This window comes from Typopeltis vanoorti, chromosome 7 (genome assembly GCF_054136105.1).
Source record: "Typopeltis vanoorti isolate ZY-2024b chromosome 7, IOZ_Tvanoo_1.0, whole genome shotgun sequence".
NCBI classification, from domain to species: Eukaryota; Metazoa; Arthropoda; class Arachnida; order Uropygi; family Thelyphonidae; genus Typopeltis; species Typopeltis vanoorti.
The window spans coordinates 60,672,384-60,688,078 of NC_143555.1; the positions used below are offsets into that span (position 1 = coordinate 60,672,384).

The window sequence follows — 15,695 nt, forward strand, 5'->3', positions numbered from 1 at the left end:
AAAATAGTAAGCACTCATATACAGAATCAGGCAGATAGGAAGACCATAACATTATTTATGAAGGCCAGCATGTTAAGAAGCATTTTTTTGTTTAGTAACCTGGTAGCCTTTTATAATAAAGTAACAAGAGCAGTAGATGAGGAAAAGGTCATTTTTCTGGATTTTGTGATGAAGTGATAAGTTGATCTTTAAGTTTTGACATCAGAGAATTATGTATGAGGGAGGACAGCATCAAGGAGTAGGAAGGTTACAAGGGGGGGGGGTTCTACAGGTTTCAGTACTGCAACCTTTATATCAGTGATTTTCTCATTGGATTACCAGAAGATATTCAGTTGTTTGCAGATGTTGTGAAGCTTGAAAAGGTTATTAGTAATAGTGCCAATACTATGGCTCATAAAAATATTTGAATAAGCTGGAAAGATGGACAGAGAAATGATGATATTAGTTTAATACAGCTGAATATAGGGATTTGAAATTTGGGATTCACAGATGGAAGACCACATATACATTCTTGGAAAAAGTGGAGGAAGCAAAGGATTTTGGAATGATAATTCATATTATTAACATCTTAAAGATTTTTGAAGACCAGAGAATTGCTGCAGTATCTCTGCAGGAGGTGACCAGCAGAGATAAGGGGTGGTAAATCCACTGTATAAAGACTTCATCAAGCCACATCTAATTATTGCACTCAGATCTGGTCACTGGGATTTCAAAGAGATTAAGTGACAATAGAGAGGATGCTGTGGCAGGTAAACAAAAATGATAATTGCAGAATGTTGGTTATGAAAATAGACTTGAAGACATGTTCTATGCATAATTTGGTGGAAAGGAGATGAATGGTATTATGATTGAGACATTTAAGTTGTTTAAGAAGTATTTAATGGGTTAACAGTGGTGTGATGTTTTCATATGGTATAATGAAAGTAAGGAACAAGGACATGTTGCAAATGTAAGTAGTGAGTAAAAGAAGAGTGGAAGGAGCATGGAATTCATTGATTGAAATGGTGGTGAGAATGCATAGAGTGAACAAGTTTAAGGAGCGGTATGATGGACCCTGAAACATGTTTAAGCTACTTCAGGCTGCGATTAAGCAGAGCAATGGTCACACACTGGGCAATGAAATTCAAAGTTCTCACATTACCTATCCAGGAGGCCCTGTAACATAGCTCAGTCAGTATCTGTTATGAACTTTGGTTGGAAAGAGGTGAGTTCGAATCCTGCCCTGGACATTGAAGAACTTTATTCATGCTTTTTAACTGAAAGTGAGTTAGGTGGTCTCATGCATAGGTAACAGAATTTTTCTTTCTGGAATTTTTTGTTTCTCATCCCACAAATGCAGATAAGATTTAATTACTCTATCATAAGCGCAGTAAGTAGGTTTCTAAGAAGCCAAGTCACTTGCTCTTGACATGCCATCGAGCTTACTACAAAAAAAGAAGAGAAAGTAACAAATGTGATTTCCCACATGTCTATAAAAAGGAAAATAAAACAATGTGAGAATTACTGAGGAATTTTCCACTGTGTGTATCAGGTAAGATTTATGTAAGCATAATCGAAAAGAAGCTAATAAACATTTGGAAGAGAAAGTTGCAAAAGAACATACTAGGTTCAGACCAAATAAGGGTGGTCAGAATGAGATTTTCACTTTAAGACAAATAGTTGAAAAATCATGGGAATATAACAAAGATCCCATATTTAAGATTTGTAGATCTGGAAAAGGCATGTGACAAAGGACCAAGAAAAAAAAAAAAAAATCTGAAAATGCTCCAGTTATGTGGTATAAATGGAATGTTATATTGAGCAATACATAGCCTGTATGTAAGATGGTCAGCAGTGGGAGATATAAAAAAATTGTTTGATGTAAAATTAGGTGTGAGACAAGGATGCTGCTATCTTATTGATTACACTCTTATTCTCTTACACACCTATCTTATTTATCAGATACGAGGGTGGTCTGAAAAGTTCTTGGCCTCAACCACAAATGGCAACACTATCAGCAAGTAGTTTGTTTTATACAGCTGCCTGAAGCAAACATGTTGTCTGTATCCCTTGAAATGGATAAAATTGAGTATCGTGCGGTTATAAAATTCTTTGTAAAACAAGGTTTAATGGCAAAAGAAATTCATTCGAAGTTCATAATAGTTTATGGACAACTCTTCTCCTTCATTTTCGACAATTAAGAAATGTGCTGCCAAATTTAAACGGGGCCTTGAAGATGATCCACGTGAAGGACATCCAAAAAGTGTAACAACACCAGAAATCATTGATCAAGTGCACGATATGGTATTGGATGACTGTGTGAGTCAAAGTGTGTGAAATTGCTGAGACTATAGGCATTTCAGTAGTTTGTTTTATACAGCTGTTGAATGGCAAAAGAAATTCATGTGAAGTTCATAATAGTTTATGGGCACTCTTCTCCTTCGTTTTCGACAATTACGAAATGGGCTGCCAAGTTCAAATGTGGCCTTGAAGATGATCCACGTGAAGGACGTCCAAAAAGTGTAACAACACCAGAAATCATTGATGATAACCACAAGGGTGGTCTGAAAAGTTCTTGGCCTCAACACTATCGGCAAGAAGCATCCATGTGAAATTGCAAGTCATTCTATCAAGTAGTTCGTTTTATACAGCTGCTTGAAGCAAAAGTGTTGTCTGTATCCCTTGAAATGGATAAAATTGAGTATCGTGTGGTTATAAAATTCTTTGTAAAACAAGGTTTAATGGCAAAAGAAATTAATTCGAAGTTCATAATAGTTTATGGGCAACTCTTCTCCTTAATTTTTGACAATTAAGAAATAGGCTGCCAAGTTTAAATGTGGCCTTGAAGATGATCCATGTGAAGAACATCTAAAAAGTGTAACAACACCAGAAATCATTGATCAAGTGCACGTATGGTATTGGATGACTGACGAGTCAAAGTGTGTGAAATTGCTATGACTATAGGCATTTTAAAAGAACGTGTAGGATATATTTTGCATGGAGAATTGCATATGAAAAAGCTATGCACAAGATAGGTGCCACGCTGCTCACAGCAGATCAAAAACACACTCTCATGAAAATCTGTGAAAACAGTGCTTGGAACATTTTAACGAGAATAAAACTGATTTTGTGTGTCGATTTATTACTATGTATGAGATGTGGATTCACCATTACACACCAAAATCCAAACAGCAGTCAAAACAGTGGACAGAAGCCAGTTGTTCAGTGCCAAAGAAAACAGAGTCGGTTCCATCAGCAGGAAAGGTCATGACATCGGTGTTTTGGGATGCTAAAGACATTTTGTTTATTAATTATTTTGAAAAGGGTAAAACAATAACTGGGGAATATTATTCCGATCTTTTAAGCAGACTAGACGAAAAAATTTGTAAGAAAAGGCACGGTTTGCAGAAGAAAAAAAAATCATCTTTCATCAGGACAATGCACCTGCCCACAAAGGTGTTTTGGCAATGGGAAAATTAAGGGATCTGCACTATGAATTGCTGGAACATCCACTCTGTTCCCCAGATTTGGCTCTCTCTGACTTCTATCTCTTCCCAAAACTAAAATTCTTCCTCGCTGGTCAGTGTTTTTCTTCGAATCAAGAGGTGATTGCTGTTGAGGGGTATTTTGCAGATCTTACTGAGAAACATTACAGGAATGGGATAATGGCATTGGAGCATTGCTGGAATAAATGTATTAGTCTTAAGGGAGATCATGTTGAAAAATAAAAATCATTTTGAAATTATAAATTCGTTTTTTTCATTGTTAGGCCAAGAACTTTTCAGACCACCCTCATATATGAATCACATCATGAAGGAAAGTGGCATTAAACCTTGTTGAAATTGGTGATGTTAATCTCAGCTCTTTATCTATGCAGATGATGTTACACTTAAATAAATACAGCATGAGTCTACGGGCATTCCTTAACTAAATTAAATAAGTGCTGTAACAAATACACGGTACTGATGTACTATAGGTTGATCATCAAACCTCCCATATATGGGCTCAACATAAAAAAAAAAGGTATGAAAATCAGCAATAAAAATACCACAGACATTGAAAATATCAGCTGCACCATGAATGGGAAACCTATAGAAGTAAAATATTTCAGCTATTTGGACACAATTGCAAATTAAATATCACAATACATAACAGAATAAGTGGGTGTCATGAAGGTTGTTCCTGAGAACAGAGCACATTTTGAATACTTACAAGCTTAACCCTAAGAAGCCTTATCATGTACAGTGAGTCCCTCTCCCATACATCACAGGCAAAAGAACTTGAAAAAATACAGTATCCACATTTCCATTTCAACAAAATATCCTCCTGGTTATCATCTACAAAAGATGAACAGCTTTCCTCTCCCTCCCTGGTGTTTTTTTTAAGTACAGTGTGAGTGCCTTCACTTGTACTTTGGACAAACAGGATGTTCAGTCAAAAATTGACCACAAGAACACCAATCTTATGTCAGCAACAGCAATAAACCTGAAAAATCTGGCCGTGCTAAGCATGGAGTGGACGCTGACCAACAGTATCCTCTAGTCCAATACCTGTCTTTTACGTTAGTGGCAGTTTATGTTTGAGTGGCCATTTAAAGAGAATGCTGAAGCACTTCTACATAGCCCAAACTTAAATCAGAATGACTGACTGTCCTTGCCAAGATTTGGGAGAGACTCAGCCTCATAAATGGCAAGTAGTACTATGCTTCCACCTTTCCCCTCCATTGTTTATGAAAGATATTGAGGCATAAATCATTTTGAGCACTACAGGTTTGTAAATTGAAGAAGAGGAACAAGATACATACCTATAAGGATATGTGCTTTGCATTATAGAATACTAATGCAAGTGATCAGAACTTATACCACCTTTACCACAAGTTGCCCCAGTCCTGAAAATACTTCAGGTGCAAACTTTGGTTTGCTTACACTTGGATAAAAGATTAAACCAAATATATAATTGGTAGCATAGCCAAGTGAAAAAATCTTCCATCAACTATCTTTAATCCAGAGAATTTTAATAATAAGGTGTTGACACCTTTTGGCAACTGGTATATGGTGGTATGACTTCTGCATTACTTCCACCTTAGTATCACCACCTCTGGGTCTGGCTCCCACTGACGAGACCACAATAAAGGTCGAAACTGGTCTGAGTAGTGACCCTTTCCATAATGCATAGTATTATACATACCCATAAGGATATGTGCTTTGCATTATGTGGGATACTAAGGCAAATATTAAACCAAATATATAATTGGTAGCATAGCCAAGTGAAAAAATCTTCCTTCGAAGAAGAGGAATGGAGGGGATTTGCTGTTATCACCAAAACTAGGGATAGTATTTGATGCAAAGGAGGAAGAGCATGGGGAAAGTTGCAAAGGGTAATAGCATGGTTAGTAGGCTTTTTTATGCCAAACTAATCAAGTGCACTGGAAATATCAAGAACAGTCACTTGACTATCATCAGGCATTTCCATAGCTTGCATCCAAAGATTGGCTAATGCTGATGAGGAAAGCTGTGGAATTAGTGAAAGAAACCATATTGTGATAATTAATTGATGGGTTTTCAGGTAGTGAAAAAGTTGCCTGCTGATGACTTTTGTTTTTGAAGGATTTGACAATGGAATAATAGTGTTAATTCCATTATGCACACATTTTGAGAGTACAGCTCAAGGAGTACCTTCTGAATCAGGAGGTGGCTTGTTGATATCATACTATTAAGGATTCTTCTGTCTTTCTCGTGAAAGATCAGTGGAAGCATATAGGGAGCTGTTCTAGGTATAGTAGGAGGTGATTTTTTCCCTTTTTCTTTATGTAGCTCTTACCTATGAAAGGTTTTGTGTTAACCTATAGTACATTATTATCATGGGTGTGCTAAGGATTTTTTTTTTTTTGTTTTGGATTGTTAATATTTTATAATTTTTTTAAAAAATTTTCATTCATTTTTAACCTGGTCTAGAAACACCGTTCTAGAGATGCAGGGCACTTGTTCTCACACTGAACAACGGATTTCATTGTTCACTGTGAGACCAGTGCCCTGCATCTAAAGACATTACCCATCTGAAGACAATCACAAACATCTATGCCCACTATGGGATTCAAACCTGCAGCCTATTAGTTGGAGAGCAGATACACTAATCACTCAGTCAAAGCCAACAGTTTGTCTTGGTTGTATATACTGATGTTGGAGGAGATGTATTTGCAAGAGATGTAAGTGGAATGTCAGAAGTTGCACTCAGTAGCTTGAACACTGCACCAAGAGAGACTGCTGTTCGAGCAGGAGGCAAGTTTTCTGTTTAGTCCTTTCAAAGGATTTGTTACTTTGATATTGATGTCTTTTTACAGATGTTTCAGGCTGCAGTATATGTAAGCTGAGCCACTTACAATATGCTGATCTTTTATCTTAAGTTGCTTTGCCACACATATTGGAGAACTTGAGGTTTAGATAGTGGTCACAGATTTTGGGAATGAAGGCCATCATTCCAGTAAATATTATTTCAGTATTCCTTCAGAATAAGTGTCTTGATCAGGAGAATGGAACTGGTAACCATGCCATGAAAAGGAGGAGTAGAAATCATGGAGATCATCCCATTTTGATCCATTGTAGTGCCAGAGGATCACTGTATCTCATAACAGCTAGATAAAAAAGGAAACATTGACAAGGTTTTGGTCGAAGTTACCAAGAGGAGTATTTGGTATCCATGGTATATTTGGAAGAAGAAGAGCTAGGTCTTAGCTGTTGGGAGGGTGATGAGAATTATCTGGTATTCATGGTTTTGAGAAGAGAATTAGAAAACAAGGAACTTGTACATATTAGATTTGAAGGCCTGTGCATTACATTCCTTGCAAAACACACGGGAGAGAAGGCGCTTCTAAAATACAGCAGTAGTAGGAATGAGGGAGGAGGAAGAGAAGCATGTTCTATGAGTATGGAGTTTGACTGTGAATGGGATGTTGGGTGGTAGCTGGATGTGTTTCAATGGATTTGGTAGAGAGTTGGGGGGAATTATTGATGATTTTTATGATGAACATTTACTATGGAAATATTTATAGAAGATGCATGCAGTAGATACTAGATGTCTGTGTGAGAGAGTGGTGGAAGTGAGTTGGTAAGTAATGAATTAGTCCGACTACTCCCTTCTGTATTGTGTTGAGTATTTTTAGGGAGCTCTTAGGAGAATCTCCCCAGATGTGTGAGCAGTTCTCGATAGATGGGCAGATTTGTGATTTGTACAGGATTAATAGCTGTTTGGAATAAAGTAATTCCTTAAGTGAAAGAGGAATCCTAATTTTTTAGATGCTGAGGAGGCAATAGTTGTAATGTGTTTATGCCAAAAGAGTCTTAATGTCAAGGTAGTTCCAAGGAGGGGGGAGGGAGGGAGAGAGAGATCATCTTGCCTAGAGATTTTGCTGTTTTTAAAGGTAAGGCTGGGATAATATGGTTCTTTTTTGTGGGAAATAAGGTAGAACTGTGTTTTGTAGGCATTGAAATTGACAAGGTTATCCCAGCCTCATCGAAGAATGGTTTGGAGATCAGAATTTAGGCTTGCAGTGGTTGTTGCTCTGTGTGTGGTTTGTTTAGTGCAAGGTTTGTCAAGTTAGAAATAGGAATGTGGTGTACTGTCATCGGTATTGGATTGGTGGTGAACTGGAGTAGGTCATCAAAGTATAGAAGAAATAGGGTGGGTGAGAGGACAGAACCTTGTGGGACTCCAGCATTAGTTGCATAGTTAGAAGATAGGGAACCATCACCCATCACACACGTATGTCCAGTGAGAAAACTGGCAATCCCTTTGCAGAAATCACAGGGCAGACCAAATGATGTATGCATGCTCAATCGACCCCTGTGTCAGACCCAGTTAAAAGCCTTGGAAATATCTGGTGTGACCACTTGGGATTCACCAAACTTTTCTCTGGTGCTTATCCAGAGGCATGTGACATGTGAGCAGATCTCCTATCAAACACATTGGTGAAATCCACACTGGTGGTCATTTATTAGTTGAGTAGTATTTTCAAGATGCGTCATGCCTTATTATTAAATTACGCTGGATTAGAGATAGTTGTTGGAAGTTTTTCCACTTGGTTACACTTAAATTAAAGATAACAGGAAATTATATACTTGGTTTAGTCCTTTATCCAAGTGTAAGAAACAAGTTTGCACCTAAACTATTTTCAGGACTGGGACAACTCATATATAGAAACTAATGACTTTACATCACTTGATAATGCCTTTTGTTGCCTTTTGGCAACTCGTATATGAAAATATGACTTCTACATTACTTCCACTTTGATATTACCTCTGGGTCTGGCTCCCACTAAAGAGACCTCAATAAAGGTCGAAAACAGTCTGGGCAGTGACCCTTCCCACAATGCATAGCATTATACATATCCGTAAGGATATATGCTTTGCATTATGGGATACTAAGGCAAGTGATGCGAAGTCATAAGCTTCTATATAGGAGTTGCTCCAGTCCTGAAAATAGTTCAGGCACAAACTTGTTTGCTTACACTTGGATAAAGGATTAAACCAAGTACAGATAACCCTCGTATAACGCGGTACTTACACAATGCGGTTTCAATATAACGCAGTCTAGAAATTGTAGTAACCCTCATATAACGTGGTACTTATACAACGCAGTTTTGATAAAAACATGGTCTATAAATTATACTAACCCTTTATCTTTTTTTTTTTTTTTTTACTGCGCAACTTAAAAATCCAATTTTATCTTTGTTAAATTTGTGTCTGCCGTATCACGCATGTAGTTATATGTAGTGAATTTATATTAGAGGAAATACCCTTTCGCATGCATGTACGTCGATTGCTTACTGTATAACGTGTTTACTGTTGAAAGTTGTCTTCGTTTTCTGCCAGGAAAGCACATTAAAAATCATAAATGTGTTAATCTCAAACTGAACAGTATATTTTTTGGTGAGTTACATACAATATGTAATGCTTTTTTTTATGTACTGTAAAAAATATTTTTATACTAATGGCCACTTAGAGCGCTTTTGTGATATGGTTGAAGATGAAATTAGTGAATCAGTTGATGGGGAAAATAGATTTAAATGAGGAGGAACTGGTACAATTAATAGATGATGTCAAACCAAATGGTGGGGAAAGTTCTGCTGAAGATTCTGATGAATCCGTTAAAGAATTCACTTTACAGAAATTAGCAGAAGGATTGGACTTGGCAAGAAAGTTATTTTATGGATAATGATCTCTCATTGCAGCACTCAGGAAAATTCACGAGACAGTTGGATATTTGTTTAGCTTCATATCACGAACTTCATAAAAAATTGCATCATAGTGGTAAGCAAGATCTTATTACTGACTTCTTGTTAACTAAACCAACGGAAGTATGCAATGAGAATTATACTAATGATGTCCAAGAGATTTCAAGTGATGACGACGTCCAGCCACTCGTAAATAAAGAACATCTGCGAAATGTTAATTTTGAAGAGAGTGATGATGATTAAAATATACACTTTATTTTATTTTGCCTAAAACATTTATGTATTATATGCAATGAAGTTTACGTACAATTTATAATTTTTTATGAGTTTATACTATGTATTTGTTTCATAGTTTATATGTTTTCTTAACTTACATGAATTACCTGAATTAAATAAAAATATAGTTTTGTTGGATATGTCATTGTTTATATAATCTTAAAAAAAAAAAAACGATTTCGGAATCTAACCCTACTTTTTCTATGCGATCTGCGTCTCACATAACGCGATTTATATAACGCGGCATTTCTGTGGAACCTAACATCTGCATTATACGAGGGTTACCTGTATATAATTTCTTGGTATCTTTAATTTATAGTATAACCAAGTGGGAAAACTTCCAACAACTATAGATCACAAAGTGTGATTCTAGATTTACCATTCTCTGACATGGAATGTCTGATCTGATTAATGGACGTACTCTACTCTTTTTTACAGGCCTCATCATTTCAAGTGTAGTTTGGTTATTTGTTCTCAGTAGTAGTTCAGGCTGCCAGTTGAGAAGTAATAGGTCTAGTTTAGAATGCATATAAATGGTGGTGATGTACAGGATGGTCATAAAGTCTTGCAGTTTTTAATTTTAGTAATCACTCCTGATGCTTTTGCCATTAGTATACAAGCATTGTAGTATTCTTTTAGGTTCAACAGATACTTTTGCATCCTTTAACCACCATCCTATGGCATTCAACGATTTGAGGCCTACACCCATGTTTCTTGCCCTTCTCCTTTTTTTGTCTTCTCCGTTAGGTATATTCCATCGCATCCATATATTGAGTCATCTCCTCTGTCACTTTATGATACTTCTTATTTTCCAGGATACAGTATCTTGGTTTGCAGTCAGCCTCCATTCTCCCTTCTCAGGAGCTCTAATTTTAATGACTAAAGAGAATTCATGCTGGTACAGACCTAATTTATCCAAACAGAAATTGCCAACAGATCAGGATGAGTAAAAGCTTCCTCCTGGAGAGGGAGAAGGTGTGCATTGTGAAAAGTGAGTAATCTCTCCATCCAATTGTTAAAATTTTAAGGTATGAAATATGAGATTGGCCCTTATTTTTTATTGTGGAATTTCAACCCATTTACTATAAAAGAACTAAATTAGTCAATTGATCCAGCATTTTTTAAAATCCACTTCAAGCTTCCATTAAGCAGAGAAATGATATCTATAACAGTGAAAATATCATTTATCGCTTAGAAGACTTTTAGAAATAACTGTGCCACATTGGGATTGATTATATTCATTTATATTTTGTTCATATATACACACAGCTAAACTTAAAGTTGACACTCATGTTATATTTTCTAATTGCTATAGCAATACTTGGTTTTAACTCTGTGTACTTATTATTTCAGCCTTTTAAGAACATTCGTTTTAATTGATGGAAAGGTGGGCATTTTAGGTTCAGATAAGGCTACTTTTAGGATGTTGGAGGAGTTCAGAATTCCCTATGGAGTAAGTTTCCTACTATTTAAAATGAGTGATTTTAGCTCTTGAATCAATTGATATTCCTTTGTTTAACCTGCATAGTGTATGATACTTGATATTTTCAAGCATCAGAATTTATAATTTAAAGTGATTATTAAAAATATCATGACCCCTGCCCTTAATTATTTTATGACAATCCTGTTCATATAAGATTACTAGTCATTTCAAAGGAACGTCTTGCGGTGCGCATATTATGTGGTCAATAATGGTTAACACATGTAGAGAACAATAGAATTTATTATCTCCTATATATTTCTTCCTTGTTACAAAAACATGAGAGAGAAGAAAAGATTGGTTGACAACATTCAAAATAGACATGAGTCATGTTGTGTTTACTGTTTCTCAGTCATAGCTGAATAATCAGGAGTATTCACTACCAGAGTTCAAGAAAAACAAATGGTTAGTTTTGTAATTCAAATACATAGTTGCATAACTCCTAGATTATTATTTTATTTATTTATTTATTTTTTTTGTTTAATAATAAACATTTAAACCTGATTACTTCCTAAAGCTTAGATAGCATGCAATCAGAATGGTTAAGGTTCAGATTGTGTCATAAACTTTCACGAATTTTAAGGAACATACAATCAAATTTCAAATTTAAATTGATTCGAGTACAGAATACTGGTTTGATTTCAACCAGGAAATTAATGCAGTCATGATATTCTTGGATTCTGATCTCAGAGAACCCATGTGTTTGATTGCAAAGATAAAATTAAAGATCTGTGTTTGCTGGACACTAAAACAAAGATTTCTTTGATATATTCTCCCTGCTCACCATCAATGCAGGCTGTTTCACCTGGCAAAATAAATTATACAAGCCAATTGATGGAACAGCCATGGGCAGTCTCATCAACACCAGCTTTAGCTGACTATTTTATATAAGGAACACCTGGTAGTCAATTCTTCAGTACCATTTTTCTTTATCTTCTATTTGGCTTTGCTTTGTAGATGACATATTCATAGTTTGGGCACACTCAGAGATAGAATTGCTACAATTTGCATGGATAAAATAAACTCCATGTACTTCCATTTCAAGTTCACTATTCAGTATGTATCTCACAAGAGAATTCCTTTTCTAAATACTTTAATAGTCAGCATTTCTAAAAGCAGTATTCAATTTTTGATTTGTCAAAACCTTTGTTTATTGGAAGATACATCTATCCATCCTCCCATCATCATCCATTGCAGAAAACACATATTATTAGAACTTTTACTAGCTTATTCCATCTGTTCTGCTGATTCCTTTTTGATGGAAGACTTAAATAAAATAAAAATCACCATGACTACTAATGCATATAACCAAACTGTCATCTAGAAAAAAAACAATCAGATGTAAAAAGTTTCCATATTTTAAAGAAACATCAGAACATATTAATAATATGAGTGCTGTGCAAATATAATTAATGTATCACCTTCAAACTATTTTGGAAACTGCTTCTTTTCTACCATCCACCAAGGATTAATTAATACCTTTCTTTACGTGGTGTTTATCAAGTATCTTGTTCATGTCAGCTTTGTTATTTTGGACAGACATGCTATTCTTCTGAGATCAGAATTCAAGACCAGGACTTCATCAAATATCTGGAATATGATAAGTCTGATTTTCCTTTCCATGCTACTAACGCTGGACAAAGAGTTCTTTAGAATCAAACCAAGATTCTGCACTCAAATCAGTTTAAATTTGATTGTCTTTTCCTTGAAACTTAATGACACCACTCTGATTGCAGACTTGTCTCAAAGTTTCGGGAAGTAATCACAATTAACTACTCATAATTTTTTTGAGACATGAGTAAGTAAAATGCATGCTGCATGATTCGTATCTAGTTTGAATCTTGTCAGCTGAACTTTTCTCTGTTCATTGATTGTCCTAGTTGCAACAAGCAAGAAATATATAGGAGATAATAAATTATTTTATTCTCTACATGCGTTAATCAACTACATAATATAAGTTAGAAAGATTCAAAGGCATTCATGATAGTGAAATCTGAAGTGAAAATGTTATTCATTTGATCTTTGACTGTAAATGTTAATATGATTCATTTTCTTTATTATTTTTGTTTTATGGTAATTTCATCCATTGAAAGTTGGATAATACAGTAGATTAGTGCGGTGAGTGGGCCAAGGGTTAGGTCAGATCAAGAAATCTTGCTCTGGAGAATTCACACATTTTTATACCACTTTAGGCTTCCTTTGAGTATGGTAGAAAATTTTTACAAGCAAATGGTGAAAATTTTTACACTGCTTAAAAGACTTACGAACATTCATGCAACAATGCAGTATGAACCTGGAGCTTGTCACTGGTAAATTGAAAACTTACACATTCTGTTACCAAAGCCATCAGTATTACATATGCAGCATATATAGTATATGAAGTTTGGTCAGACAATTTTGAAATAGTTTTTTTGTATGATAATTGCATTTGCCTACTATTTCATGATGTCTTCTTGCAGTAGTTCTCTTGTGACTTAATACAGTTGAGAACAGATTTCATGCCCTTTTTCATAAAATTGCAGAGGTTTTGAACATCAAATGTATAGCCTGGTTTTCTTCTTTTGTACTAATTTTAGTTTTGAGAAAAGAGAAAAACTGTAGAGTTCCAGATCTGAGGAAAGAGGGGACTGATAATCATGCTGTTTCTGGTTAGAAATTCCTGCATAGAACAGAGTATAGTTCAGCATTTGCTGAACTTCATCCCTCGTTTAAATTGTTAATCAGAATGTTTTAACATAATCAAAGGAACTTGCATTTATTTTGATATATATATATCGGCACTTGTCTTCAACAGTTCTGCTGTTGATTTTGTGTTTGAGAAATGGGTTATTTGTGTATTTATCATTAAATATTTCACAATATTTTGTGCAATATGGCCCTACACGCACAATCAAAAAACCTAGTGAAGAATCACAGAAAAAGAGGTGAGCACTTGATCCTGAAATGAAGTTGCAAGTTATAAAGCAACATGAAGCTGCTAAGCTTGTCATTGTGATTGCACATGACTTTGGATGGTCTCATTCTACACGGATGACCATTTTGAAAAATAAGGATGAAATTGTAGACGTTGTGAAAGGATCTGCTTCCATTAAGTCGACGATACTGATGAAGCAACGACAAGGTCCTATGGGTAATATGGAAAAGCTACTTGCATCATGGATAGTGGACCTGAACCAAAAGTGCATACCCCTTAGCACTGTGACCATAACCGCTAAGGCACTAAGTCTCTTCAACATCTGTTGAAGGAGAAAGCAGAACCCGATTATGACTACGAATTCAACGCTTCTTCCGGTTAGTTCATGAGATTTAAGCAGCGATTTAAGCTGCATAACAGGAATCTGCAAGTGCTGAGATGGCTGCCAAGGAATTTGTGAAAAAATTGGATAAAATTATTACCGAGGAAAATTATTCTCATCCATATTTAATATGGATGAGACATCCTTGTTTCGGAAAAAAATGCCCGAGTGGACATTCATCCACAGAAAGCTAAAATCTATACCTAGTTTCAAAGCTCTTAATGCCCATATTACAGTTTACGGGTAATGGCTGGATATAAACTGAAACCATTTGTGATATGGCACAGTGAGAATCCACAAATCTTCAAAAACATTAGGAAGCATATTCCCAGTTCATTATCAGCGCAATAAGAAGTCGTGGATGACTCAAAAATTGTTTGAGGATGCCTTAATCAACTGTTATGCAAGTGAAATAAAAAAGCTATTGCGTGAAAGAAAATGTGTAATTTAAAATTTTATTAATTCTAGATAATACTCCAGGTCATCCGTCATATGTCTTATAGCAGTGATCTTCATCAAGTTCAAGGTCATGTTTCTGCCTCCAAACACTACTTCATTGATCCAACCGATGGATCAGGTAGTTCTTGCAGTGTTTAAGGCTTTCTGTGGAGAACTTTTTCACAAGCCATTTCTGCTACTGAAGGAAATGACCAGACTCTCATGCAATTCTGGAAAACATTCAATATTTATCATGCTATTAAAAATATTGCTGTGACTTGGGACAAAGTGACCCCTCAATGTATGAGTGGCATATGGAAAAAGACATTAAAAAGGTTTCTGCATGATTTTGGAAGTTTGTAATAGTGGGCCTAGCAAACAATCTGAATCTCGAAGTGAATGATGACGACATAATTCAACTCATAGAAAGTTCTCCTGAAGAGTTGACCAACAAAGAATTGGCCGAACTGGAGGAACAACTGTTGCAGAAAAAGAGAAAAAAACAAGAAAAGGAAGAGGGAAAAGAGAAACAGAAAGAGATAGTTAAACAGTTTATAGTGAAGGGTCTTGCAGAAATGTTCTTTGCAGTTAGCGATATTCTCAAAATGGCTGAAGACATGTATCCCAATGTCGAACGCTACTTAATAATAGAAACAAAAGTACGTGATGCATCTGCTTGCTATGAACAAATTTATGATGAAAAGAAGAAGAGGAATAAGCAAAGCACTTTAGACATTTTCATCAAAAAAAACAAAGGATACACCAGAAGCGCCACAGCCTGATCATTCACGCAGGGAAGGTAATGAAGTTGTGATTGTGGAGGAAGATTTGGATGAATATTCTAATGTTTTATAGTTGCAGTAACACACAGTACAGTTTTATAATACGGTTTAAAAATTAAAATGACAGTATACTTATTACTGCTAAGTCCCTAACCCCTGTTGGTTTAATGCATCGACTTACGTCCAATTCGACTTAGGTCCTGTTGGATGGAACA

General features: G+C 35.6%; 1 protein-coding gene across 10 annotated transcripts in view; it reads left to right on the forward strand.

The window, feature by feature from the left end:
- LOC150104711 (GTP-binding protein 8-like) overlaps nt 1-15,695 on the forward strand; it is a 147,274-nt gene that overhangs the window by 88,289 nt on the left and 43,290 nt on the right. For all 10 annotated transcript variants that reach the window (XR_016548546.1, XM_090395304.1, XM_090395306.1 and 7 more), the window contains exon 6: nt 10,838-10,937. Coding sequence is in view for 9 of the 10 variants with exons in the window: in XM_090395304.1 (XP_090251430.1) it covers nt 10,838-10,937 (100 nt within the window). In the remaining variant the exon portion in view is untranslated. The remainder of the gene's footprint in view (nt 1-10,837; nt 10,938-15,695) is intronic.